Source organism: Homarus americanus, unplaced genomic scaffold (genome assembly GCF_018991925.1).
Source record: "Homarus americanus isolate GMGI-L3 unplaced genomic scaffold, GMGI_Hamer_2.0 scaffold4896, whole genome shotgun sequence".
Lineage (NCBI taxonomy): Eukaryota > Metazoa > Arthropoda > Malacostraca > Decapoda > Nephropidae > Homarus > Homarus americanus.
In genome coordinates this window covers 5,499,378-5,526,207 of record NW_024749657.1, presented here as the reverse complement: position 1 = coordinate 5,526,207, position 26,830 = coordinate 5,499,378, and the positions used below count along the sequence as shown (strand labels likewise).

General features: G+C 35.0%; 1 protein-coding gene across 5 annotated transcripts; it reads right to left on the bottom strand.

Moving 5' to 3' along the window:
• Nucleotides 1-953: 953 nt before the first annotated feature.
• LOC121853541 (arf-GAP with dual PH domain-containing protein 1-like) lies at nucleotides 954-23,922 on the bottom strand. 5 transcript variants are annotated; one of them, XM_042347743.1, is made up of 8 exons: nucleotides 23,737-23,922; nucleotides 19,602-19,713; nucleotides 16,333-16,446; nucleotides 15,949-16,132; nucleotides 15,441-15,674; nucleotides 14,936-15,070; nucleotides 14,220-14,442; nucleotides 954-4,393 (listed from the first exon to the last, which is right to left on the bottom strand). In XM_042347743.1, the coding sequence occupies exons 1-8, from the start codon at nucleotides 23,816-23,818 to the stop codon at nucleotides 4,329-4,331; spliced, it is 1,149 nt and encodes a 382-aa protein (XP_042203677.1). In that variant the 5' UTR covers nucleotides 23,819-23,922; the 3' UTR covers nucleotides 954-4,328. The 5 variants fall into 5 exon arrangements, with proteins under 5 accessions (XP_042203677.1, XP_042203676.1, XP_042203675.1 ...); XM_042347742.1 differs by lacking the exon at nucleotides 954-4,393 and adding an exon at nucleotides 9,417-10,231; XM_042347741.1 differs by lacking the exon at nucleotides 954-4,393 and having other exon boundaries at nucleotides 13,243-14,442.
• Nucleotides 23,923-26,830: the final 2,908 nt, after the last annotated feature.

Genomic DNA, 26,830 nt, shown 5'->3' with positions numbered 1-26,830 from the left:
CGAAAATTTCGTTAACTGAATCTATTATTTCAATGGGATATTGGGTAATTGGTTCCAACTCACAGAAAAAGTACATACAAAGTACTGTATACCTGTAATAGAATTAACAAAACATTAAATATAAACTAAATACAATATTGTACAATAATTAATAAAAACAATAGAATACTGTATTTTAACTTACTTTGAGGTATGTATGTCGTATTCCCGGCAGCTTTGTTTACATATCAAACAGCTGATTGTAGAGGCTGTCAGTGATGACATGCCATATTCTTAACAGAGTGCATTGGTTCTAATGCCTTCTTCCTGTTTCATAATAATTTCTGCACTGTATATTATCAATACGTTAACTAAATTTCAGAATGACCAATAATTTTGATGTAAAAATGCAAAAATATTCAAGAGCACAACTTTCTTGATATGTACTCCCCTGGAAACGAACGTAAACATAGAACCAATTACTGTATTGGTGGACTAGCTGATCAGCTGATGCGCACAACAAAGCGTGTTTCTCGTAAGGCTGTCGTTAATCGAAGTTTTGTTCGTTAATGGAACTAAAAATCCTTATGGGAGCTAATTCGTTAACCGAAATTTCGTTAATTGAGCCGTTCATTAATCAAGGGATCACTGTATAATGTTGGTTCAAAACTTTCAACCATTAGCATATGGTAAATCAGTATAAAGCTGGCAAAAATGGGTACAACACATAAGCTTCAAAAAAAATTATGTGAATTAGAGATTGTTTTGTTTGTGCCAAAGCCACAATCCTTCAATATATAGAGAACACAATACTTTCTTCACCAACCAAGTTATCATTACTCCAGATGATCAACTTGGGGAAAAAAACACTTTCTGAATCACATGGTCAATTGTGTTACGTATTACTCACCCCTTAAAAAAAATAATAATATTATTAATAATACAATAATATAATCAAAGAATGACTCCATGACTACACAGTACAGTATTATTTTATTGTATCCACACCAATACAGGTTAACCAAGGGTTCATGGTCAGACTGTTTACATCTAAGTCTTATGTTTACAGCTTTACACACTGTATATTTAAGTACATTTTACCCATAGAAAATTCTGATAACAGCCAGCACACTTGAGCCCATCTGCAGAAACTAACACTGAACCTAATATGGATGCCAAGGACGGATGGCCATACAAACACGCAATCCTACAGACAGCAATGATAAGTATTCATTCAAGTGACTATAATGTAATGTTTGTTAATTTTCTAACACACACACACACACACAGCTGTCTGTAGGTTGTCACACAGCCTATCAATTATCTGTATTGTTCCTTAAGTCAATGTCTATTCACTCATCCATAATGTGTAGGAGACTAGATTCTGTGATGCCTTACATAAATGCTTCTATATTTTCTTTTTCTTTTTACCTATAAAGCTTTTATCCTAAGTTCCTTTTGACTAATAATAATCTACATAAGAATATACTGTACGTATGATAGGTCGTTTCCTCGCACTATTCACACCCAAGCAACTCTGTTCTATAACCCCATACTAACACACTCTCTGACCCACTAAATAGCTTCCCCTACTCCTTACCTCTTTGTTACTCTTACTTAACACAGTATATCTTCTCCACATGTTCAGACCATCTCAACACTCAGTACTTAACTTCTTAATCACTTCGAATCTCTACTTATATCTTCTTAATGTCCTCAATTCTAATTCTGTTTGCGTTTCTTAAGGTAAGATAACAGCTTACTACGATTACCCCGGTACTTCTTATTGAGTGCAGTGGCAACTTACATAATGTACCTCCTTGTATTATCCATCCACCACACTACTGACATCTATCTACCTACACCATCACTATCTTTATGCTAGTCTTCCCTATAAACTTTCCTCATGTAAAAAGTAATCCATTTAAAATCACATTCCTCCTTGCACTGCTTCGCCTGGTAACTCAAGTTTCATCTACCGGAACAATCATTCACCTTTATATGCCTGATCCATGCACCACTGTCTTTCTACTTTCTACTTTCACTTTACCACTTGTCACCTTTTTTTAAATTTAAAGATTATCACTCTATTTCTCACTGCACTACAAACCTTAATGTTGACTCTCACTAAAGTACTCTTAGTCTTATGGGTTTAAAATTAATAATAGCCAATTATACTTTACTGTTTAGGTCCTCTGATCATTGTGCTCCCGCCTGACACATACATTACAGACATAAACACACAGACAAACACACACACTTACACTACATGACAACACTTGTACCACTTCCTTCTTCAGCCTGCTACTCATCCACAGCTTCTCATTTGAGTATCTGATGTGAAAATCATACAGTATTTGATTTCACTCCATAACAAAAGTAAATTAACTACCAGTACTGTATCAATGACTCACATCTGATGAAAAGTACCATAACTATTATTGACTTTGTATCTGATGTCATTTCTTTATTGCTAGTTCTATATCTAATGTAATATAACTATCACTGACTAATGTAGTGTAAAATATCAACTGTTGTCATATAAGATGTAAAATAACAATTGGTACAACTATGGCAGATTTAATTTTTCATATAAAATAAGGACAAGTACAGTACTGCCAATCAATATTTCATGTAAAATAACTATTATTGACTCTGTACCTGATATATAATAACCTTTTCTGTGACACAACTGTACCTTGTGACAACCACTGACCATAGAACACAACACAGAAGAAATCTGCATAATAACTCAACATTTTCAGAATTTTGGAAGAATCAAAGTAACTACCGGGTACTATATTAGCAGCTCCAAACATTTATATACATTCTCCTGATTTATAGACTCAAAATGTCAATAAAAAATACCTATACTTTATCAGAGAATAATTCCTTGAACATCTTAATTTCTAATATATATTTTTCATGCTCAGTGAACATGTGCAGTATGGAGGGATGCTGCCTTTAAGACCAAATAAATATATTTCACTCGTATCCTGTGTTCATGTGCTTGAAACTATTTATTATATTGTGTTATGTTTGTGTAAATATTTATTTTTATAACCATCTGAGTAATGTCTGTGTACAGTAGTCACTTAACACAATTTAGCATGGTTAATGTAAGTGGGTTATGTTGTACAGGAAATAATCTCACACAATTTTCACGTCCCAGAATGAGGTTTCACACGCATCAACTGTAATGTGACAAATGACATAATGGATACAGAAACCTTAGAGATCATGTCATTTCCTTTCAACTATTTGTGAAGAATGTATTGCTATCAAGGCTCAAATAAAAAATGAAATAAAATCCTCCACACAAGTATTAACAGATAGAACTACCATTAAACATTTCTTTGAGCAGTCTAGTAGTACGTATAATATTAAATATTTGCAAATGCAACAAGATAGTACACTGCTATGATCACTTGTGTTTGGAAATGTCACACACACACCGTCTATGAATAGCAACATTCAATACAGTACAATGGAGTCTCTTTCATATTTTGAGTACAGTACTGTATGCAAGGTATATCTATCGGGACTATTGTTGGTACTCCCAGAAAATACAGTACTGTACTGTAGTTGGTCATCAATCTCCAAATGTACTCAGTGTCTTGTTCTCTCTGCTGTTCATAAAATACATTTCCAAACTCATCTGTCTCTAATTAATGAAAAAAATTTAATAAGGCAACATATAGTTTCTCTCTCAAGGATGTTAACAGGATATAATGTGCCCTTGAAAGATAAGTGATCATAATAAAGACTGCAGGAGTTAGGGTACGCCTTGGACCCTACACCAGCGTAACCAACAGCCACCTTATACAGGATCATTTTACTCGAGAACCATAAATTATTACCACATTTTAGAACATGCAATAACAGGAACTTAAAAATCAATAGGAATAAACTCCAATCATATCATTGAGCAGACTCACTGAATTTTAGGTTCCTGTTAACTGTATAACTCCTAAAATACAGTAGAGTACAGTAATCATTTAAGGTTTTCGAATACTGTAAACAAAAATGACTATTGTGTTCACAGTATCATTCAAGGTAACTAGTGAGGGCAGTATATATTTAGTGATGGACAGAGTCAAGAACATCACATTTATAATACTGTATAATATATCTCCTAGCTATAAGATAACAAGGTTTTTCTCCATCAATTTCAGAAGATCTTAACATTAAGGAATCACCGAACTTTAGTGACCCAAAAATATCTTGCCTACAGTTATTGCCTGGGATTGCACAGTTTGACTATTCACAGTTCTCTCTCACCTTGTAGATACACTGTATGATAACAGTAAATTTTGGTATATTTAAGCTGCCTTAGATGGGTCTCTGCTTCAGCCAAGACTAAAGATGTCTAAGCTAAACTTGCCGGGTCTCTTGCGAACCAAGTTGACTGCCACTGTAACATAAACAACAATAACAGCATTAGTACTGTAGGAGGTTATTAACTCTTTTTTTTTTTTTTTTTTTCTGGATAAATCAAACAAAACGAAAAATAATATTTGGGTGCGTCCACATATGTGTACATTTCGTTGCCAACACGCGATCAACAAGAAGAAACTCCAGTCTAGTGCACGCGGTCATACCCTCGTCAATCACATGGCTACAAAATGTACACTCGTGTGGATGCACCCTTAGGTATTTATATAAACTAGATGCAGTTGGATTGTTAGTATTCTTTCTAAAAATGATATTACAAGAACTGATGAAGTTAATTTAACATAATGAGGGACAGGTGAATTACTCTACATTCCAAAAGAAGTAAAGTTGCTTACCTTTGAGTGAGTGCATGCATGTAGCTAAGATATACTGTACAAGTCATGCAGTGAAGTTTTCTTGTCTACCAAAAGTACAAAGGTTTTATTACCAAATACATCTCTACATAAAAAGCATTAGCCTTGTCATAACCCCATTTACTTAAAATATAAGGTACTCCAGTGTTAGGGAAAAATGTTAATATTGTGTTGCAGTTAATGTTACAAAATATAAATGTTGTGATCTAATTTCTAAGACTTACTCCGAGGACAATATGAAGAACTGTACTATACACTCGTACACTCTGTATTTTAAAAGTTTCAGTGCACGATGCTAAGAAAAAACTGCCTTAATGAACAGTCAAAATATATCTAAATATAAACATACTTCTATTCAGTAAATCAAGGTTCCCCACCACCATAGCCAGTGACCAGAGAAGAGGGAAAATAGCTCTTATCCAAGAGGCCCACATGATGCACTGTTGTGTTTGAATTACACTTGAGATATATTAAGTTGACAACTCCATAACACACAGATGGGAACAATAAGTGGAAGCAGCAGTCTTATAATATTAAACCGTGTTAAGAGAAATTCGTATCAGTAAACACTACTCATATGCTAAGTTAAACATCGAGCATTGTACTGCCCTCACGTTTCAACAGCCGCGATAAACATTACCTAACTCATTTTTGCCTTTAATTTCAACATGACACCTTCAAGTACGATACAGTATATATACAGTATATACTGTATACATTTTCCATTATGGGTTAAATATTTGTTTTGTATATTTTAACTCATTACAACTGGTTATAACCTTCTTCTCTCAGATAATAACAGTAATTTACCAGTGAAATTGTGACCTTTTAGTAACGAAGAGAAAAAAAATATAATCACATTCTTTTAATATTATCACACTAAAGGATTTATAAATACAAGTGTATGGTTAATAACATTCAGTGAGAAACTGGGAGCATGGATGTCAGTCAGTCTGATGTAATAATAATAACAATAATACAGGTAATAATAATAGAGGCAACCAGGTTATTAGTAATGTCTGGTATTACCAGGTATATTTGGACATACACACACAAACCCTTAAACTAGAGATGCAGCCATCCACAGTTACAGGACAATCATGAAAGCCATAACTTTAAGAGAGTTTTATATACATGAATTCTGGTAGAAGTTCTTTGTAATAAAACATTTGAGATAGCACTTATATGTGTCACCTGAAAAGTTACAAGTTAAGGATATTTCTAATTTCACCTTCACCTGCACTTTATTTAGTCTGTGTTAGAACACTAACAAAGTGAAATAATTGGAGGATGTCTTTGTCAGGATACAGGAAAGACGATTCATTACAATCAGTCTTGTGTGATTAAAAATGTGTTGAACTAATGTCAGTAAGATCTAGGCTCTACACTGTATGCTTAACCCTCAAATGGCAGCTATCATCTGTGGATGTGGATGTTAGTTGTAGAGATGGCAGCCATCATCTGTGGATGTGGATATTAGTTGTAGAGATGGCAGCCATCATCTGTAGATGTTATATGTACGGACGGTGGCCATCACCTGTAGATGTAAGCAGTAGGGACGGCGGCCATGATCATGGATATTTCATGTGCCTTCCATTCCATTTTTTGCACATATGGGAGTGGGGTAGGGAATCCTTAGTCGCCATTTATGGGTTAATCAATATTTTCAGTAAAATTTTAGTTTCATATTAAATTTACATACTGTACAATGTTATGCCATATTGTGGTACCTATTATTTTGTGTTAAAGTATAAAATCTGACTGTTTTGGGGTCTTATCCCTCACTGTGTTTGTTTCATGTTTTAAACACTATACAGTATAGTGGTTACACAGACTAACACACGGCACATCAACAAAAAGGTTCACATCACTCTGGTTAACTGTCTGACACTGTGTGTGTTCTGGGGTGGGAATGGGGCATGTGTAAAGGTCTTGATGCTGAGCTAAAAAATCAAGATTATATTGGGCATATAAGACTTTTATTTAGAAGACTAAAACTTATACAATAGACAAAACCATACATTCTTGTACACCAACACATTACATCCTACTGATATAATATAATAATGACATAATTCATACAATGATGACTGTAAAATCCACAAAGGTTGAGCACCGTTACTCCTGCACTATAAAATCTTCACAGTTCACACCCTTTAAAACCATATGATACATGTACACACTAAATATTTATTCAATACATCAACTATGAGTAACATTTATTAATCAGATTCAATTTTACTGTATAAATGGAACAGATAATAAACATGAGGATGAGCTATAGAAGGAAAAAATTATTCAATGATTTCCTTTCAGTTATTACATGGATATATTTCATTAACATTTCAGTAATTTTTGAGTTACATATTCCTTTGAAAATAAATAAGCTTTGTTATTACAGTATTTGTTGCAAATTTAGCTACAGTACTTTAAATGAAGGGTTTTATGTAATGCAGTAATGGTACAGAGGGTTTCATGAAATCTATTCAAAATACAATGAGTGCATATATAAATACAGAACTACAGTACATATGTAGTATAGGAACTTTATGTGTAGACTGTATTACCGGTATACAGTACATGTACTTAGTTTGTTGATCCTAATGTCCTAAAAAAAAAAATCCATAACGGGAGATTAAACTATGTGTCTAAATTTCTAATAAGTATTGGTGGTAAAGCTGGAACATAGTCATGACAATTCATCCATACATGAACACTGTACCTAATACAGGAAGTGAAGCTACAAACTCTGGCTGCAATGTGTATACTGTATCAATAAGTAACTGTAGTAAGGTGCTACTTTAGGATGCTTCAAGGGAGCTCTTTGTTGTGAAAAGTGAAGATGGTGTTACTTAAGATAGTACAGTGTTACTTGAGTGTTCTTTAAGGGATTTATTTGACTTGGAAAATGAAAAATAATATCACATAACTTTTCTTTGACTTGAAAAGGTTATTTTGTGAGGAAAGACACACAGGAAGACGTAAAGTGCAATCACAAATATATAGAAGATTGTTCCCAGATAAGTATTTCATGGTATAATAAATGGCTGGGCGAGGTTAGCATTAAGTACTGTATCAGTGGATTATTATGAGGCTATTCAGAAAGTGTGAGATGCGTACACAGACGAGATGTACTGTAGCATGGAAGAGGAGGATATAGTATTGTACTACGTATTATAAATTTAATTTGAATACCACAGTTGGAAAAAAAATTGTGAACGGTATGTTGTATACATAAGTACGATAATTATGGAAAAACCTAAAAATCAATACTGTATACTGTATTTACATCAAAACAGTATCTGTTGTTTGTATGTACTGTATAAAAATAGCATACATTAAAGACAACACATGAACATATGAAAAGTTACTATAACATCATTGACAGTAAGAATATATTCAAGCACCTCAACTTTAATCTTTGGTGATTTTTTAACCTCACAGGTGCAGGAGTCTTAATAACTTACTTTTCACGTACTGTACTGTACATCTAAATGCTTTTCTTGGTGGACAGAAAACACAAATCATAAATTTAGTCTAATAAATTTTGTAACATTTCCTGACCATGTGGCCTAGAAGCAAACAGTAAAGGTCTTAATTGAAGTCATATAACGGCTCAATGCCTCATAAGCAAATGCATTCTGCAGGGAGGAATCAGTGAACCTCACAAACTCATGTACTGTACTCATGCTAGCATGGATGGGTAAATTATAAAAAGCTTCAAGCTATGCTTTCATTATTTATGTGATCTACTTTTGATTTAATACAAAAAATTATAGAAATCATGACTCTAGCTTAGGCAATGCTATTAGCAACTAGAAAAATTATCAAATGCTCAGTCTCTTGTTACATGTCATGCATGGCTGTTTATTGATCCAGAGGCATACACTTGATGTAAGAAAGTGACTGACATGGTGAGGGTTTGCTGCCACGGGGTACTTCATCCAACCACACACTCACTCATAATAAAGAAAAAATACGTTCAAAGTGATATCTGAACATAATAATGGCAAGTGAAGTGTCTTAGAAGAATGCTTACACACTGCTTTAGATTTTTATGTAGATCCTATTAATGATTGCACAGTACAGTGGGGTATGCTATAACGAACGGATTCTACTACGAATATTCCTATAACGAACGGTTTTACCTATAAAATTGAGAATGCTAAAACGAACGCAACTCCTACAACGAACGCGGATGAATACTGGACTATTTCATCTGGCGCATGAATATTGTTGTACCGCTGCTCACAGCAAGAGCGTCAGGTGCCATATTGGTTCATTGTGTAGTCAGTGCACCACTGAACTTGTTGAAATTTCGTCTTTTGATGTGGAAATTCTTGTTATTTTTATAACTATTTTGTTATACAAGTGTACAATTGTGACAATGAATCGTCAAAAGCGAGTGAGAAAGCTAATAACCCTTGAACTTAAGAAAGAAATTATAAATAAACAGACAAAGTGCCTGTAAGACAGTCACCAAAGAGGGCTAGGAAGGGTGACTCCTCTCCTTCCACCTCTTCTCCATAATTCTCTCCTCCCCCCCTCCTCCTCTGCCTCCTGTCCTGCATGCTAACAACACTAAGGTAAGATAAAGTACCGTATTTTTTACAATTTCCACAGAAATTTTTCAGTGTTAAGTGGTTGTATTTGGGGGCCTGGAGCGGATTAATCCTATAACGAATGAATGCTATAACGAACGAGGTTCTAGAACCAATTAGATTCGTTATAGCATACCCCACTGTATTACAACAGCAGCAGTGTCCTCACTAGTTGCTCTGCAAGGACTCTCACATACAGTAAGATTGTTGTTGTAATATAAGCATTCATATGATCTATGTGAAGATCTGTTGTAGTGTGTATACATTCTCTTAAGACACCTAATACTGCACATGAATAAATGTAAAATGACACTTAAAATTATTATTCTATGACTTACTGCAGATACTTCAGCAGATATTCCCATTATATTGTAAATAATTTTGTATTTCAGAGCACAGGAAAAAATGCTCTTTTTATACATATACACACACACACACACACACATACATATCAACATAATTTAGCTGAATATATCTGAATAATTGGACACATTAAATAAAACAAAATGTGTATTAAAAACTGTGTAGCAGAAACCTTTCCACTCTTAAAGGTATGTCACTGTAAATGTATTTGTACAAAATGACTGACTGGCCATAAAGTCAAGCAGTGATCAGGTCCTAATACTGAGCTCCTGAACTGACTATGATATCAAGTGCCTTTGTAGAGGGATGGAGTTAGTGGTGAGGGGACTGACTGACTGTTTGGTTTGTTTATAAGACATGTGGCGTCATAATACATTAGGTCATGTGACGGTGGTGCTGAGGGGAGAGAAATTTAGTGATGCTTCCTGTTCCTCAGCCATTCACTTAAGGGATTTCTCCTGTGACCGCCCGAATGGATAACTGAAATTTTAATCAGTTAGGACCAAAAAAAAGCAAACAAAAAACTATAAACTTAATTTAAAATGCCTACATATGTAATCTTATATATGAAATGAATCTTGTAGTTTTAGTTCTTCATATAGCTTGATGTGAAAGGGCAAGCTGAGTATAGAAATCAAATTATGACAAACATTTACATGAACAATATGTCCCAACTAAAACTGGAATTATTTTGTAGCTTTATTACAGTGAAATCTCTATTAAATGGACTATATGGAGATGCATGTACTTTATATCAAGGTTCCGTTAGATGTGAAACCTCCATCTAATGAACTACTGTATACAGATGTGAAAGTCCATTATATTGAAGATGCTTTTAGATGTGAAATCTCCATCTAATGAACTACTGTACTGTATATAGATACGAAAATCCGTTATATCGAGGGTACGTTAGATGTGAAACACCTCATCTAACATAGATACACAGAGAGAAGAGTCTGTTATATGGAGGTTTCACTGTATAGTAAATTTAGGTAAAGTGTCATGTTTATTTAAGTATTAAACTATAATACATATAGGGAAGACCTGCACGATATCAAAAGACAAGCAAGAGCGTCAAGCAGTCAGCAGTAACAGTATATGAGTGTGCCTATAATAGTACCCTTATCTCCTACAGTATATGACTTACCCCTTAGTAGTGTTTAATATAAACATAAATCTAATGACTACTTTTAGCAGTTTAAAACATTTAATCTCTATATCTAATACTAATAACCAAGTAATTAATAATACTGTATGTTCTTTAAAACAGAAATTTTTTTTAATTTATTATACCAAGGAAATATCCTCATCTTTTTCCAATTACAGGTATTTTGTCAAACATAATTCATATCTAACATTCTCAGGTGATAAGAAATATATGTGAAATATATTTAAATATACCTGGGGGAATTTATTGTTCATTAAGTATATATATATTGTGTATATATATATATATATATATATATATATATATATATATATATATATATATATATATATATATATATATATATATATATATATATATATATATATATATATATATATATATATATATACTGTACAAATGTTTTAAATATATAAGAATTATTCAACATTCACTAAAACAGTAACAGTTACAGATGATGAATGTACTTGTAGCACCTGAATATATATATACAGTAGGTACTGTACCTAACAATAAATCAAAGACTCGCCACTGTGATACTTGGTCAATACTCTCACTTATCTTCATTTCATTCAATAATTTAATGGCATTACTGAACATATCAACTATATCAACAATTATTATCCTTAACAAAACTAAAACAATTGTCTAATTAATTCTTTCTACTATTTTTGTATTCCCTTGACTGTATAGCAAAGTTTATTATGTTGTTTGTCGATCCATTCAGCTGTCCTGCCTGTTCGTCAGGCCACAGTAAATCTACAGTAGTTTCTTAGAAAATGGATTTTGATTTGAATTTGGGTTTGAAAGTGAAATCCGATCGGTCATTGGTTGGGATGGTTGAGGACACTACTAAGCCTAAATAATTTTCAAGTTAAATAATTATTTCCCTTTTTCTTTCAAATCTTATGCTATACTAATCAAATCAGTCCTTACACACACAATCTCAGTTTGGTGATCACCCATACCTTCCTATCCTAAACATTTTACATCATAGTTGTCAGGTGGTCAATATCTTACTCCTAATAAAAAAAAATTGATAAACCGTTTTTAAGAATCTACAGTATAACACTTGTTTGTGTTTTATACTCATAAATCTGTACTTGTAGTTATATTTCTGAATATTGTATAAACTGTAGAGTAGTATGTTGATAATTCATGTCTAATTGCTTTGCGGGACTGCAAAAGTTGGATCCCATCTAACCTACTCAGGCATTTTTATAAATTGTACTGTAAATGTGTGCCAATACAAACAATGATAAAAATAATGAATTTCCAACATTTTGTCTGTTTAATACTGCACATTACCATAGAAAACATTAAAGTAACCCCATAATGACTTCTGTTTATTTATCATTGTGAACAGATTCAGATATCCCTTACACACGTTGACAAGACAGGTCTCATCTTGCGGTGTGACTAGAGCTGACAGGGAAACTGCTTTACCAAATAGATCTCCACTCAAGTGTAGCTGAGGTGTTGGTCAGTCCTACATCACCGACTACAACTAGTAAGTGTGTGTGTGCAAGGTGATTACACCTTTAAAATTTTGTAGTTAGATTTCCTCAGCACTGGCAAACAGGGATTCTGAGGTGATGGAGGTTCACACTAGAGAGGCACTAAAGTATATCACATGTACAAAGAATTATAATAATCCTTACAGATTTTGTAGCCCTGATCAGCTTTCAGTGGAATTCTCAAAATCTTCCAATAACTGAAAAAATAAGTTCTGTTTCTGTAACATTTGATGCGGTCCTCAGTATATGGAGTTAACTTAATGCCTCAGGTTATAATACTAAACACTTGCAACACTTTCCCATGTTTCACAACGTCCTGTACTTTATAACAGACTCAATATATTAATTGTCCACATCTCTAAAATCCTGTTTTGATTTCTACTGACAACATATGTCCTGGTTTCCTGAGACACAATGATGCCAAGTTCCATTTATAAAACTTAACAATATCCAACAAAACATGTGTAGTCAAGGTTTAGAATTTCTCTTTCTGATATACTTAGTAAGCATGCACTAATTATATTACGGCAGGCATTGTTAATGTTATTACTATATTAATCTGACTGGATTTCATAAACTGCAACTTAGAAATAATGCATTAATATAAAGTATAATTTACCTTCTGATCTTCTACAGCATCACAAGTATTGGAAGCTCTGCTACACTCACACCAGGTACAGTATGATAAAGGTGGGATCAACTAGAGAGAGTAAATACTGTACAAGCATCCAGGTCAGATTAATATGGCATGCATTATTAGGTGTTATATTGTTAGTATGCAATGTGGAAAAAGAAAAGAGCAGGACTGGGTTAAAGCATTATAAGATTTATTCATAGTGCATTTTATAATGCAAGAGCAAAATATATGTAACAGTGTTTACTTTGCATGAAGACTATAAGCTTTTAACTCACTTTCCCCAACAACACTAATAATATTTACTTTGCAATTTATGTCCCCTACCGATGTACAGCAGATCACTGTGTGAGGGATGACTTGTACTCACTAACCAAAAGAAAACATCGTAGATTTCTTCCATATCTATCTCATTAAGTTTAGGAATAGGAAATGGTTATGTGACATTCAACCAAGTTCAGATTGGATCAAAACTAACAAAGAAAAAACTCCCATTGTAGTATTTGGTCACCAAGGACGGGACAAATACAACTATTTCAAATTAAACACATGTAGTTATCTGCTCATCTTGAGTTAAGTGTACGAGAGGGAAAAAAGTGACACCTCCTTGAGTGAAGTGATGGGTACCGGTAAATCATATTAGGACCATGTTGTATGAAGAGGTTACTACCATAACACAAAATAATCTAACACAAAAATAAGAACGAAATAATGATAGAATAAGTGCATATATTTACTTTTACTTCTGGCTAAACTGCATTAAATAGGAATTACCTTGTGAAAAAATGTTGACACGCATACACACACACATACATTTATATAAGTCAACATGCTTCATGCTCACACACTATTTTGAACTTGTACTTTTTAAAGCATCGAGGGAAAAAATATTGCAAAACTGCTTTGGTATGACAAGGGGTTTAAGACTTTGGTGAATGTACAGTAATATAGAATAAATGAGTCATCGAGAGCGAGCTAACTGTGCGAGAACATCTGCCCAAATGACAACGGTAGGAGACAAGAGAGGGGAAACACAGTATAGGTTGTGGTTAACAGCATGTGGCCAAGAACACTACAAAGAAGGAAAGCTAAACCACGAGTGCCGTGAGTTGCGTGCAGACTTCTTATTGACCGAGAGAGCCAGCTTACTCTGGTTGTCCTGGGGCCTCAGGCTTCGCTCCATCACTGTACTAATGGCATTCATCCACCGTGATCTCTCGTCTGACGTTGGAGCGGACATTACGTAAGTCCGCTCGGGGGTGATAAGGGAAAAGGAGAAGTCGTGGTCCTTACAGCCTCTTGGAACTCCTTCCTTGATGCTGTAGTTGTCATCCTTATACCCAAGAAATATTTCCCCTCTAGGGTAGGAATCCTGAAATAATTTAGATTGTTATTGTTGTTTGACTCCTATTTCCCCTCGCCCCCTACACCACCTCCACCTTATCTCTTTTCTTCCTTTCTTAGTTTAGCATTGATTTTCAACTATCACAAAATTACCATCTGAATAAACTAGTACAAACTTTCATTTAAAAACTATTTGTGAACAATTAACATCATACAAATAATACTCAACGAGAATGATTCAAATGTCTGCTCATAAATCTAAAATAATATTATCTATATAATTTCTTTTAACCTTATGAGTTATCTGACAGAAATTACTGGTGGAAAATTAAACACTAGAGAGAGAGAGACTAAAGACATCAACAACCACATCCACTGTGAGAAGGATTTACTCCCTTACTCACAGTTGATGTTTATAGACCTACTACGCAGAGAAATGACTCGAATACTGTAATAAATCAACAAACATAATGACACAAAATGTTTGAATATTTTGGTCAAAGATTAAAAACAGGACGTACCAGTGGACCTTCGTGATACATGAGCTTACGGTCATCCAGAATAAACCATCGTTTTCTGTAAGCATCTCTCTCATTAGGACCTGTCTTGGAGAGCCAACCCTCAATAACAAAGTCGTTGGTTAGGTATGGCACGAGCTGTAAAGTTAAAATTTCAGTTAGAAAGAGAAAAAATATATACAGTATATATATTTACATAAATGTATATTACAATGCACACAAAGAAAAAGATACAATAATTAACATGAAGTAAATAATAAAACAGATTGTGTCAATTACCAATTAATCTTAAAAGTGTTTAAACTTAGTCATGTGTGATGCACTTACTGATAACATTTGCTATTAAATTATTAAAGGTTCTTATTTAAGGCTTCTTCATGTGTATGTGAAACAAAAGGTATTTACAGTACTGTATACAAAACGTTACTACACCACTCACTAAAAGATCTTAGTACCTTTTGTAATCACTTATGTATTGTAAAAGAACTCAAAGTAACATTGCACTTACTTCCTCTGCAGCAACACTAGGATATGCAACCATAAGCCAGTTTAATTTAATGCTCCTAATGGCCATATACCACTGAATAATTATTTCCCCCGACTCGTGGTATACGTAAATGTGTCGTGTAGAGCCGTCACACATATATGACAACTGCATTCCATTGTCTTGATTCATTTTGGCCGGGGCTAAGCACACATTCAGTTCAGATAATTGTATTGTTGTTTTTGGTTCCTTTGAGTTCTGAAATTATCAAATGAAGCATTGTGTAAAACTTCCCAGACCAGTAAAAAATTACAGTAACATCAAACACTACTTACACAAATAATACTAATTAACTGCACTGAACTTCACAACTTAATAAAATACATGCTGTAGTTTAATTAATTTGCCAACACGTTATTCATGAATTTCACCAATGATGTATAGTACAACAAAACAAACTGAATAAGACACGAGGGAAGCATAAGAGTGTAGCTACTGTACACTCTGTGAAAGCAAAATAATTCTAACTAACCTCTTTACTATAATATTTTAAGGAATTGTCAGAAATAACAAATTTACGAGGAAAATATTTGTTTTCATCTTTAGCTTTCTTCATTAGTGTTCCCTCCAATGAATTCCTGATGTACGTCTGCTTATCAACCTGTATAAACTCCTGCCGTTCGTACTTGGCTCGTATCCACTGTTCCAGCAACACACTGTAATGGAGATTCATAATACCTGTACCGTAGTTGTTAACGACATGACTGCACATCTCTCTTCTCTTATTTCACTCTTGTCTTTAACCCTTAAATGACAACCATTCTCCAGAAGATTACATATATACTACCCAACACAGGCTGAGAAATGAATGATATAATAAAGCATCAGGATAATAACAACAACAACGGGTACTTACGGGGGATCTCCGGCATGAGGTATTCTGTAACACGCTGGAATATGTTGTTCATAATGTTGTTTGGCTTGTAAGTTGCCTACTGCTTCCATCTGTTCCACCTGCTCATCGTCCCATCTACAAATTTTTTTTTATAAAATGATTAAAAAAAATTTCAGTTAGGTTCAAATTACAACTTGAATAGTGTACGGTACAGTAATGTGCAAGTTATCTGTCATGATATAAAAAAGTATCTTCCTGAAATTACACTATTTAAAGAAAATTACTTCACATTCCTAGTTTTTGTGATAAATAAAAACAATATCATATTGAACAGTAACTTTTTAACAAAGTGTCCCTCTTCACTCAGTACTTTCACGTCACTGTTGATGCATTTAGCCGATATTCCCACAATGATACAGGTTTTGTAAGTCACAAAATATAAAAGGGTCACACGTAACATCACAGATCAGCTGACAGTTATTTAGGGGCGGCAAAACAAGTTACCGTCACTTGTAACACGAGGCTGAAGGTGTTTCCTTTATTAAATACTAATACACTGCAAAATGAAAGCTATTTATATATTCCATAAAAATTGAGAACCATTTAATCTTTCAAGCATATCATCATACGGCACCTATATTCTGAAAGGACAAACACACACATACATACATACACACATATGCCTGCCACTTCTGTCTGATGGAGAGAGGGACAAAGACTGTATGCCACACAATAACACCAGTCATGTGAAGGTAATAAATACAGATATATAGTACCAGTAATATAAATACCTTGTATATGCCATACTCCTTGGAGCCTATGGGAGATTAAAATACTGTACTGTACTCTAAAATTACTGTAAATTTTTCACACACACACACACACACACACACACACCACTACTACTACTACTTTGCTGTCACTCGGAATTGAACTCACACACACACACTGCTGTACCTACTCAGGTTTTACAGACTTCCACTTCCAATCATTCAGGGAAAAAAAAAGCACCAGGAAAGTGCACCGAAACATTAAGATGAAATATGGTGCATAACTTCTTGTTGGACATCAATAAACTTGGGAGTAAAATTACTGCTGGACACCAAGAAATATGGAACAATGAATAGGGTGGCTTCTTGGACATTAAAAAAGACGAAAAAGAGTGTAGGGGTAACTGACATATAACATTTACATAATTTTTTAGTTAAATTACAGTGCAGAGCTTCTCATCGGACACCAAAAAATATTTACATACAGTATAGTGCCTGACTTTCCATTGGACATCAAGAATATTTAACACTATGTAGGACTTCTTGTTGGACACCAAGACAATTAACACAAAGAATAATTTCCTATTGGACATCAGGAAATGTAAAATATATTAATGTTTCAATTTTCTGTAACTAATTTGTTTAGCATAAAATTTTGAGGATGTGAAAATCAAATAAGCCAGATTAGGTACTTTTAAATTAAACCTGTTTATCATAACTTTAAAACTCGTGATACCAATTTTTTTGAGACAAGTTTAAATACTGTAGGATATTCATTACACATCCTAATCTCACTTACATGGGACATTGTATCACTGAAGGAAACTATTACTAATGACAGGGGTTCACACACACACACACACACACACACACACACACACACACACACACACATTCATACACCAGCAAACAGCAACACTGACGACTTGGGGATGTCTTTAAGGGTACAAATGTTGCAGATGGTACAGTAATATTGGTTCTGTAAATGGGTGAGGGGGGGACACAAAACTGTACGTGGGTGGATAATAACACTGGATAATCGAGCCCAATGATACACCTTTACTACAGTACTGGGAACAAAATGGTATACAACAGTACTTTATAATTGTTGGAATCAAGAAAGACTCACCTCGCATCAATTAACCTTGTATGTCCATCTTTGAAAGCTTGCTAAACAATGCAAATATATTGACAGAGTATATATGATATGTGGTCAGTGGGTATAGTATCTAAAAAAAGTCTGTTGATATTCATGGATTTCCCTAAACCATGTGAACATTCTAGTTACTAATACTGTAAACTCAGGCCTCACATGCAATATAACTTCACACACTGGAACTTTTGGCTCGCTTCAAACCTCTTCTTGAGCTAGGTACTTAATTTGTGTTCGTTATAAAATAAAAGTTAAACGATAACATATAAATAATTGTGCAGTTATGGTAAAGTTCATTAAATATGATTAATCCATTCTTATTTTAGCTTAAATGATAATACAAATAAAGCTACTTGTGATGTTATTTTTCTAATACCGTACTGTGTATGTAGATAATACGTACAGTAAAAGGATACAGTATTACACACAACTATTCGATTACTCTGATACTCTTTAGTAATAATTGAGAATATAGTACAGTACTGTACACAGATTTTACTGCATGTAAAATTCATATCGATAATCATGTTAAAAAGGGATATGTGTACAGTACAGTAGTGTACTTGTAGTCTCATAACCTGAGGCCAAAATATGCAATACACCAAACTAATGTACTGACATAAGAAATTAAATTTATCTAGTGGTTGGAAATTGTACTAAAAAGAGCAAAATTGTTCTGAAAAAATAAATAGCAAAACCTGATGCAAATGTGACTACATAATTTTGCATGTACTGTACTGCTGTACACTGAGGTAGTTTTCTTTGTTATAATATGTTGAGTATTTTGTTCCTAACTAAAATTTCACACAAGAATGACAACAATTAAACTACTGTACTGTAAATACATAAACATCTTTGAGGTTCATGTTGCCTTTGCTGGCTACCCGGTATACAGTGGAGAATTTTTATATACAAGATAATATTCTATCAGTTAATGAAATATCAAGCACAGTAACTAATGAAATGGACTTCCTGGGAAATACTAATGATGCAGAGTAATAAAGAAAATCCACTGATATGTAATATTTTTAAACTTAACTATGATGATACAACAGGGAATACTGTAGCTAATGAGTTGTTAAAAAGATTTAAAAACATAAACATGTTGGAGATCACTATACTATTCCTAGTCTTTTATACAGTAATTAAAATGTCTAATTTAGGTGTACCGAGAAAGCCGAGTTCACACATATATAAAGAAGTCCAGTAATTTCCTAAAAGTAATACTGTACTGTAATGATAAAATGGATGGCGAGATGCTGACAGTATAAATGAAAACCCTAAACTGACACTCACTCACAGTACAGTATATGAGCCAACAGTTCTCTTTCACTTACACAGTACAGTACAACTTGGACACTACTTACTTATCTAATTTGAGAGACTTCACTTTGGATACATGAGTGCCTAGTCTTCTGTGCCAGGTTGCACATGTTGTGCACAAAAATACACCTATGTTGAATGATGACCATTCTGGATCTGTAAGAAAAATACTGTATGAGGAACATTATCAAATTAGTGTAGCTTTTCTATTTATACCCAAATAATATTAGAAGAAATATTACCCTAAGCCAGTGGTAAACAGATACGTACCTTACTTGCTCTCACAGTTTTCTCAACATTGTCAATAGCTCCAAACATTTAACTATACATATTCTTTTATACCAATAACCCACACTAAATATACTGTAGCTATGTCACTTATGCAAAACAGACTCGGTAGTGAATATAAGAAATACAATACCTGTAGCTACATATTTTAGTGAAAATTAAAATTCTCCCAGGAACCTAAAGTATTCCTATGGTAGTTAAATACACATGTGTCTAATTTACCTTTTATAGGACCATGAAAGACCACAAACTGACAACAGAGGATAATATAATACTATATTTCAAGAAATTGTGTCAAGTGAACCCAATTTCGCTCCTCTTGTCATTCTTATCACAGAGCAATTTTATTTATTTTTATTTTATTCATCCTTCCTCCACATCTATGGACACATGTGTTATTGTTCTACATTACTGTACAACTGTTCACCATCTGTAAACAATGGAGATGACTCCAGGGCAATTCATAAATCACATCCACACTCTTATTATTACTCCCGCTATAGGTGTTCCGTTGGTATTGATTACAGCTCTACTGATGTTGCCCAAAGTTCATGAAAACTTGTGCTGGTATTAAAGAGAGCTCTAACATTGGTAAATCCTTGGTTTTAGGGGTTTCATAAATGCTTTGTCTGCCATAGTAGTACTACTGTATTTACCCCTGGCTCCCAGTTCTCTACACAGAACTGAACCTTTATATACGAAACCCTAACTCATTTTGAGGCTCATTGATGGTAAATGTTTTTTATTTATATTTTTTTTACAGATGCAGTAAAGACTCACTATTGTTCCATCAGTAGCATGTTTGCCTCTCATCAATACGTCCCAGGTTCAATCCCGGGACAGATGTGAAAAGGGTGTTACCAGTATCCAGCGTGACCCTACCATACATCACAGGCTCTTACTGGGTATGTACTGCACTCTGGTTTCCTCGTGTACTATTATTAGACAATGAAGGTCGTCACAAAGAACCGACCTACTGCCTGAATGGCTAGTACACTGACATGTGGTGAATATGTTAAATTAAATGTCTATAATATACTAAGTCATTATGGATCATGACGTAGCACACAAAAATAACCAACTAAAGCATTGTATCATGGTATGGTGCGTATGTTATTCTGTTCCAAATTAACATAAGGTACCGTACTGTATGTTTCGCTTGGTCTGTCACTCATTATATCTTCCACCTGACCTCAAGTGACAGTGACATGTTGCACTTGATATGATTTTATTATGTAGTGAATATTAAACCCTTATCAACATAGTAGAGAATACTATAATTATATTCACATAATACTCAAGAGATTAGTGCTGGTCACAATCACAATAATTTGCTGGTTCTTAAGAAATAGCTAAAAACACCAACTTAGAAATACATGAAATGAAACTAATACTGTACAGGTAATCATAGTGGCATTTAGCTTGTTACTACATCTGATTAGAATTCAATCCCATCCACATCTACATACTACACAAGTACTTTACTGAGAAATGTATTACACAATAAATTGTAAGAATATAATATAGTGCTCCAGCTTGAAAGGTAATTAAAGAAGCAAAATTATTTTCTTAGTTAGACCAACAGGATTAAAGTCTAATGTTATAATAAAAGCTAACCTTTCTTACAGCTAAATTTTACATTCATGTTACAAGCTATGCACCACTGCCTTTTTATTGATTACAGGAACTTAACATTAATTCATATTTAATTCTAACTGTGACAAATCATATACTGTACTGTACAGCCATTAAAAATACTGTACATTACCTGGTACAGTAAATACATTAGTGAAGAGGCCTTACATCTCTCTAAACTGGGACAATTTTTTTCAGAGTGATTACAGCAACGACTGGTAGTGCTCAGTAATAAGGCCCCTAATGATGTACACCAGGGGTCAAAGGTTTGTTCCCTCCTAAACTGAAGCAGGATTGACCCCAGGTGAGATAAAACAGCACAACCACACTAATCGACAGTCAAGGTAAGTTCAGAGACTCATTCCTGTACGAGTACCACAAAGAAATCCTAAATGTATGGTCATCTGTATTGTGCACTGAGAGACACCACAACACTTCTGTGCAGTACACACAACCTACACCCAATAATATATGGTGAAACCTCCAAGCAGCACCACAGAAATGGGGTATTATTTTAGTTTCAGTCATACGGGGAAATCAGTTAGGTTACATTAGTTTAGTTTGGATATCTAAATACACAGGGATGACAAACTAAAATTTTTACCAGAAATGGAATCCGTAATTGTTAACGGGCACAGCTAAACAAATGGTTTTAAATCTTCATAAAACACGTTACTTGAATCAGTTGAATGTACAGAACTGTGTTTATAGTTAATGTATTCTGTGTTGGAACTGTCAAATAAAAAGGTTCATCTATCAGCCTTGAACAAAGGCTATATGTACTGTACATTATGGAGGTCACAGTAGAGTAACACATTTATTCTCAAACTGGTAAAACAAGCCAACCAGACCCACCTAGGCTTATCGAAAATGACCATAAAGGACTCTCTAATTGTTAGAAAGGTTGTGTAAAGATTTCCTGGTTCAGTTTTGCCCATTTCAAAAGATTTTCACTGAAGATGAATACAATATCCATATTTTAAAATTCTAACACCAGATCCATTATTAGCACATTAATATTTCAGTATTAAATGTTCTATAATCAAAATCCATAAAACCCTAAGTTAATTATGCCCTTCCTGAACCACTAACGTGGAAACACACATCAAGTGTACAGTCCATAGTGTCTTTCTATCTATCTACCCAAGGTTATAGAAATCAACAGACTTGATTAGGGGGTCCAGGGAGCCTGCCTTGGGTATAGTGGGCAGACAATCCTAGATTTTAATATTTTTGAGAATGTTTATACTGCGGTGTTTAAATCAAATGTACAAATCTATAGCTAAAATGTTATATTTACCTCCCTCATTGAATACTCTAAAGCCCATAAGTGAAATTTTGAACCAAAATCTCATATGACCTTACAATTAGACAACCCAGCTTATTTCATATGATTAAACCCCTTTGGCAATAAGCTGGGGTGTCTAATCTTCAGGTGATCTTAACATCCCTATGTACTTCGGGTTAGTGGAAACAGCTGATGCTCTCAAAGGCCTTGTTACACATGATATTGGCAATTTATATAAAAAACTCAAATCATCTAAACCTCATGATGTTAGCTTATTTTCTGGTTGTTTGGTTTAAGTATGAATTATATTATGTACACTGGTAAGGCATCCAAGACTACATAGAGTCCTAATTTGTGTTGTTAGGAGCAACTAAGTGGATGTGTGGGCGAGACCTCACATACATCACTCTGAATTTATACAACATTGAAATTCCACGACTGTTTCAGATGATATGAAGTACACAGTAAATCCAGCACAGACGGACATACTGACAACTACGTTACCCTGAAAATAAATGTTTTGGGTGATGGTTATAAAGTGGCACTCGTAAAGACTCCAGTCACTTGTGCAGGGGATATAACACAACCAACAAAGGTATGTATGTATCTGCACTGTATTATGCTTTGTTCCTCGGCTATTTCTGTCCTGTGTGTGTGTGTGTGTGTAGCCATTATTCTACCCTACAGATAACTAGTGACAGCTCACCATCTCTAAATGTCACCCAAATTTAATTGACCTTTATTGCAGTAATTTAATACAGACTGGACCTGTGAAGTTTTAATACCGGTAAAAATGTGTGTATTATTATTAAGGCTGTAGCAACAGTAAGTCGTGTTAAGATAATCATACGTGAGGAGGGAGACATTATCAACGTTTGACAGCATGAGGTAAGGGGCGAGAGCCACTCCCAGTGCCTCTATGAAAGTACACATCAAATGTTACCTAAAAACCCGTCTGTCCATCTTACTTTGGAATCCACAATCCGCACAATCGCTGTTCCCTGACTGTTTCACCAATTCACAGATCCTGCGGGAGTTTCTGTCACCCATGATGTCTCCACTAGGCACTCACACAGCTACACTGGCATATTTTCAGACTTTGCGGGAGTCCACTTCCCTTCCCTTGCTCTCGGTCACTACTACTGCGATGTTGACTACACTGGCCCTCACATTTTTATTTTATTAATTTGATTCAAAATATCGTTATTATATTCATGAATTACTTGGGTGCGATATATTTATAGCGATTATATATCTCATGATGTGTATAATCCTTTAAAAAACTGTCTAAAATAGGTAATTTAATGTGAAATAAAGTCTACAGGATTGACGCACCCTCATGACGTCACTGTTTAGTTGCCGGTACGCTTATTGTAGCCTATATTTTTCATTAAATCATTAACGCTTTATTCTTGTCGAAACTTACGTACATATACAATATACATGTTTCACTTTAGTTTGTCCTATACATTTAATAAATTACAATCCTACTTGCGTATTTCGAAAGTCTCATTCTGTAGTACGAATTCTCAGAAGGGTTGAACTGTCCAGACCTTGTCTGTGATCACTAATCTTTGATAACTTTTGACCCAAGTGGCTGATGGAGCGTTAATAACACTATGTGTGATTCATCATACAACTACACACCATACACGACTTCATTGATAGAGTAAATTATTCCTCGAGTAATCATACCTGTTGCTCAACTACAAACATCTTATTATTGTATAAGACCATCGTTATGGCCATCTTGATGATGGTGAAATAATATGAAAATAATGAGCAAATGTGTGACATGTGATATCAGTCACTGCTTTCTTCCCGAGCCGAGACGTGCGTGAGTCACATTACGTCAGTGGAAATGCTATGGTGTGTGTCCAGATCACGAACTACATAAGATTTTTGTTTAAAACTTTTCTCACAATAACTATCTCCTCTAACGGTAATTTTTATGTGAAATCACGACTTTGATAAATACTAAAATATATGAACAGGATCTACTATACCTCGGTTATCAAAAAGGCGTATCAAGCAATGGTTGTATTCCTCTCGCCCCGGAAGTGTTCAAGATCTTGAGATTCACCCTCATAATAAAAGACTTGTTCAGTTCAGTTATTAACCGGGACTGGCACACCCTTGATAGAGGTAATGTCGTTCACACTCGCTCGATATTAGTGTAACTTCATAAGTAATGCATCGAGGTTGCTTGTGGAGTCTCATATGGGCCAGCAGAATACCTATACCATGACTGCCAGGGAAGGTTTACTGTTAAATCTTCCTTCATTACCGGGGAAAATATTTCAGAAGGACCCCTAAGCACTGACGCCCTTGCTCAGAATCAGAGGGGCAGGGAGAGGCAATGTACAAGGTGTGTAAGAATCTTTTAGAACATATTCATTAAATCATGAAATCAGTCAATGTTTGTAAGTTTACGGCACAGCAAGTTGCCTCTTCCAACGAAGTATAGATGAAATATTTATGAAGTTGACTCCATTACACTATGTAGCAGAACCAATAAACATACTGTACATATTAAAGAGGAGATCCTCGTTGTTTAAACCAGCTGTAAGCGATACTGGTGGTGGTAATGTAACATGTCTGTTTCAACAAGTAAACTCTTTAACCGCATGCTCTAAGTTACATCATGCACTGAAGATCAAAGTTTGAGGATCCGCTAGACTACAAATTTCATGGATATTTTTAATGTTACATGATGTTGCTAACGAAAACATTCCCTTGGATGTTTCTTCTACCGCGGCGGATTGAGAATGTACAGGTACTGAGAAAGTATCAAATAATTATTGCACGGGAAGAGGTGTAGACAAAGATTTTTGCTTCTGTCAGGATGGAGGTACTTAAAATACCCTGGGGTGTGGTAGTGACGCGCCCGAGAGCCAAACATTCTCAGAGTGAAACTGTCGCTTAGTGAAAGTAACGACACACACACACACAGCTGGGGATTCTTTGCGTTGTTGCTGTCACTAAGCTGGCGTGTTTGTCTACATCCACGTATCAGTTTTTTGTCCATTGCAAACACAGCAAGTTTAGCGGCTTTGCCACTATCTGTCTCCTATGTTTTGGTGAATCTATGGGTTATACACAGATCGGGCCCGGCGCTCAATTAATATTTGCTAGAGCTGGGTATATATTACCTGTGTTCAAAGCAAATGGCCTTCATACACGCCAGTTTAATTTGGTAATACGCGTGTGTGGTGAGCCGCAGCGTATGACAACATAAACTAGATCTAACACTGTTGGGCTAGATTAAGCTGGATTTAAATGACCCGTGTCCCCTGTCGTAGTTATTTTTGTACACGACAGGCTACGCATACTCTGCTCTCTAAGAAAAATAAATTAGAGCTGGACCCGCGTCGGTTGCACCAGCCTAATTTAGTATATCCGTGTGTTACTAGTCTGGCTAATTTTAAATCGTGTCCGTGAGGGTTGGGGAAAATGACAACAGCGTCTGAGGCGAGGAGGACTATAAGCGTACGGGGGGAAGTTTTTGCGTTAGTGTATTCTCAGTAGATGAAAGTTACCAGGGCGGGTGGAGGCGGTGGCTTGTCGATGCGAGAGATATATTAGATAACTTGAGAGAAAGCGAGAGTAAAAAGAAAGAAGCACATAGACGTATTAAAAAGACACAAAACAACCATAAACTCCCAAAGAAAAACAGGGAAAGAATTGAGTAAGAAAAAAAATAAGATATTTACATTTATTACCATTTACCAATTTCATTCTCACGCAGCAGTAAAGTAGAAGTTAGAGGTGGTGTGTCACGGGAGGTGGACGACCCCCTTCAGTACAGGGTGGCAGGTGCTTAGTGATGCTGCGGGTGTAGGTGTAGGTGTGGGATACAGGTATGGGTGAGTGAATGTAAGTGACAGTAGGGTCTTGTTTCCTCCGCCCCTGTACCATAGCGTGTTTGTACTGGCTGTAGGTTTTCCTCCCTCTGACACCCCCAGTCTCCACGCACATACGTAATTCTTCCTTCCTTCCTCCTTCACTTACAGCCTCTTTCCTCCTCGTACACCCACGTCATTCTTCCTTCCTCTTTCACTC

What these genes read in the sequence shown, in the direction of transcription:
- LOC121853541 (XM_042347741.1), bottom strand. Translation starts at nt 23,818, where the DNA reads ATGGGTGACAGAAACTCCCGCAGGATCTGTGAATTGGTGAAACAGTCA. An exon ending in CTAGTGTTGCTGCAGAGGAA is followed by an intron (nt 15,071 to 15,440) that starts GTAAGTGCAATG and finishes TTAACTTTACAG; the next exon opens with CTCGTGCCATACCTAACCAA. An exon ending in TGTATCACGAAGGTCCACTG is followed by an intron (nt 14,443 to 14,935) that starts GTACGTCCTGTT and finishes AAATTATTTCAG; the next exon opens with GATTCCTACCCTAGAGGGGA.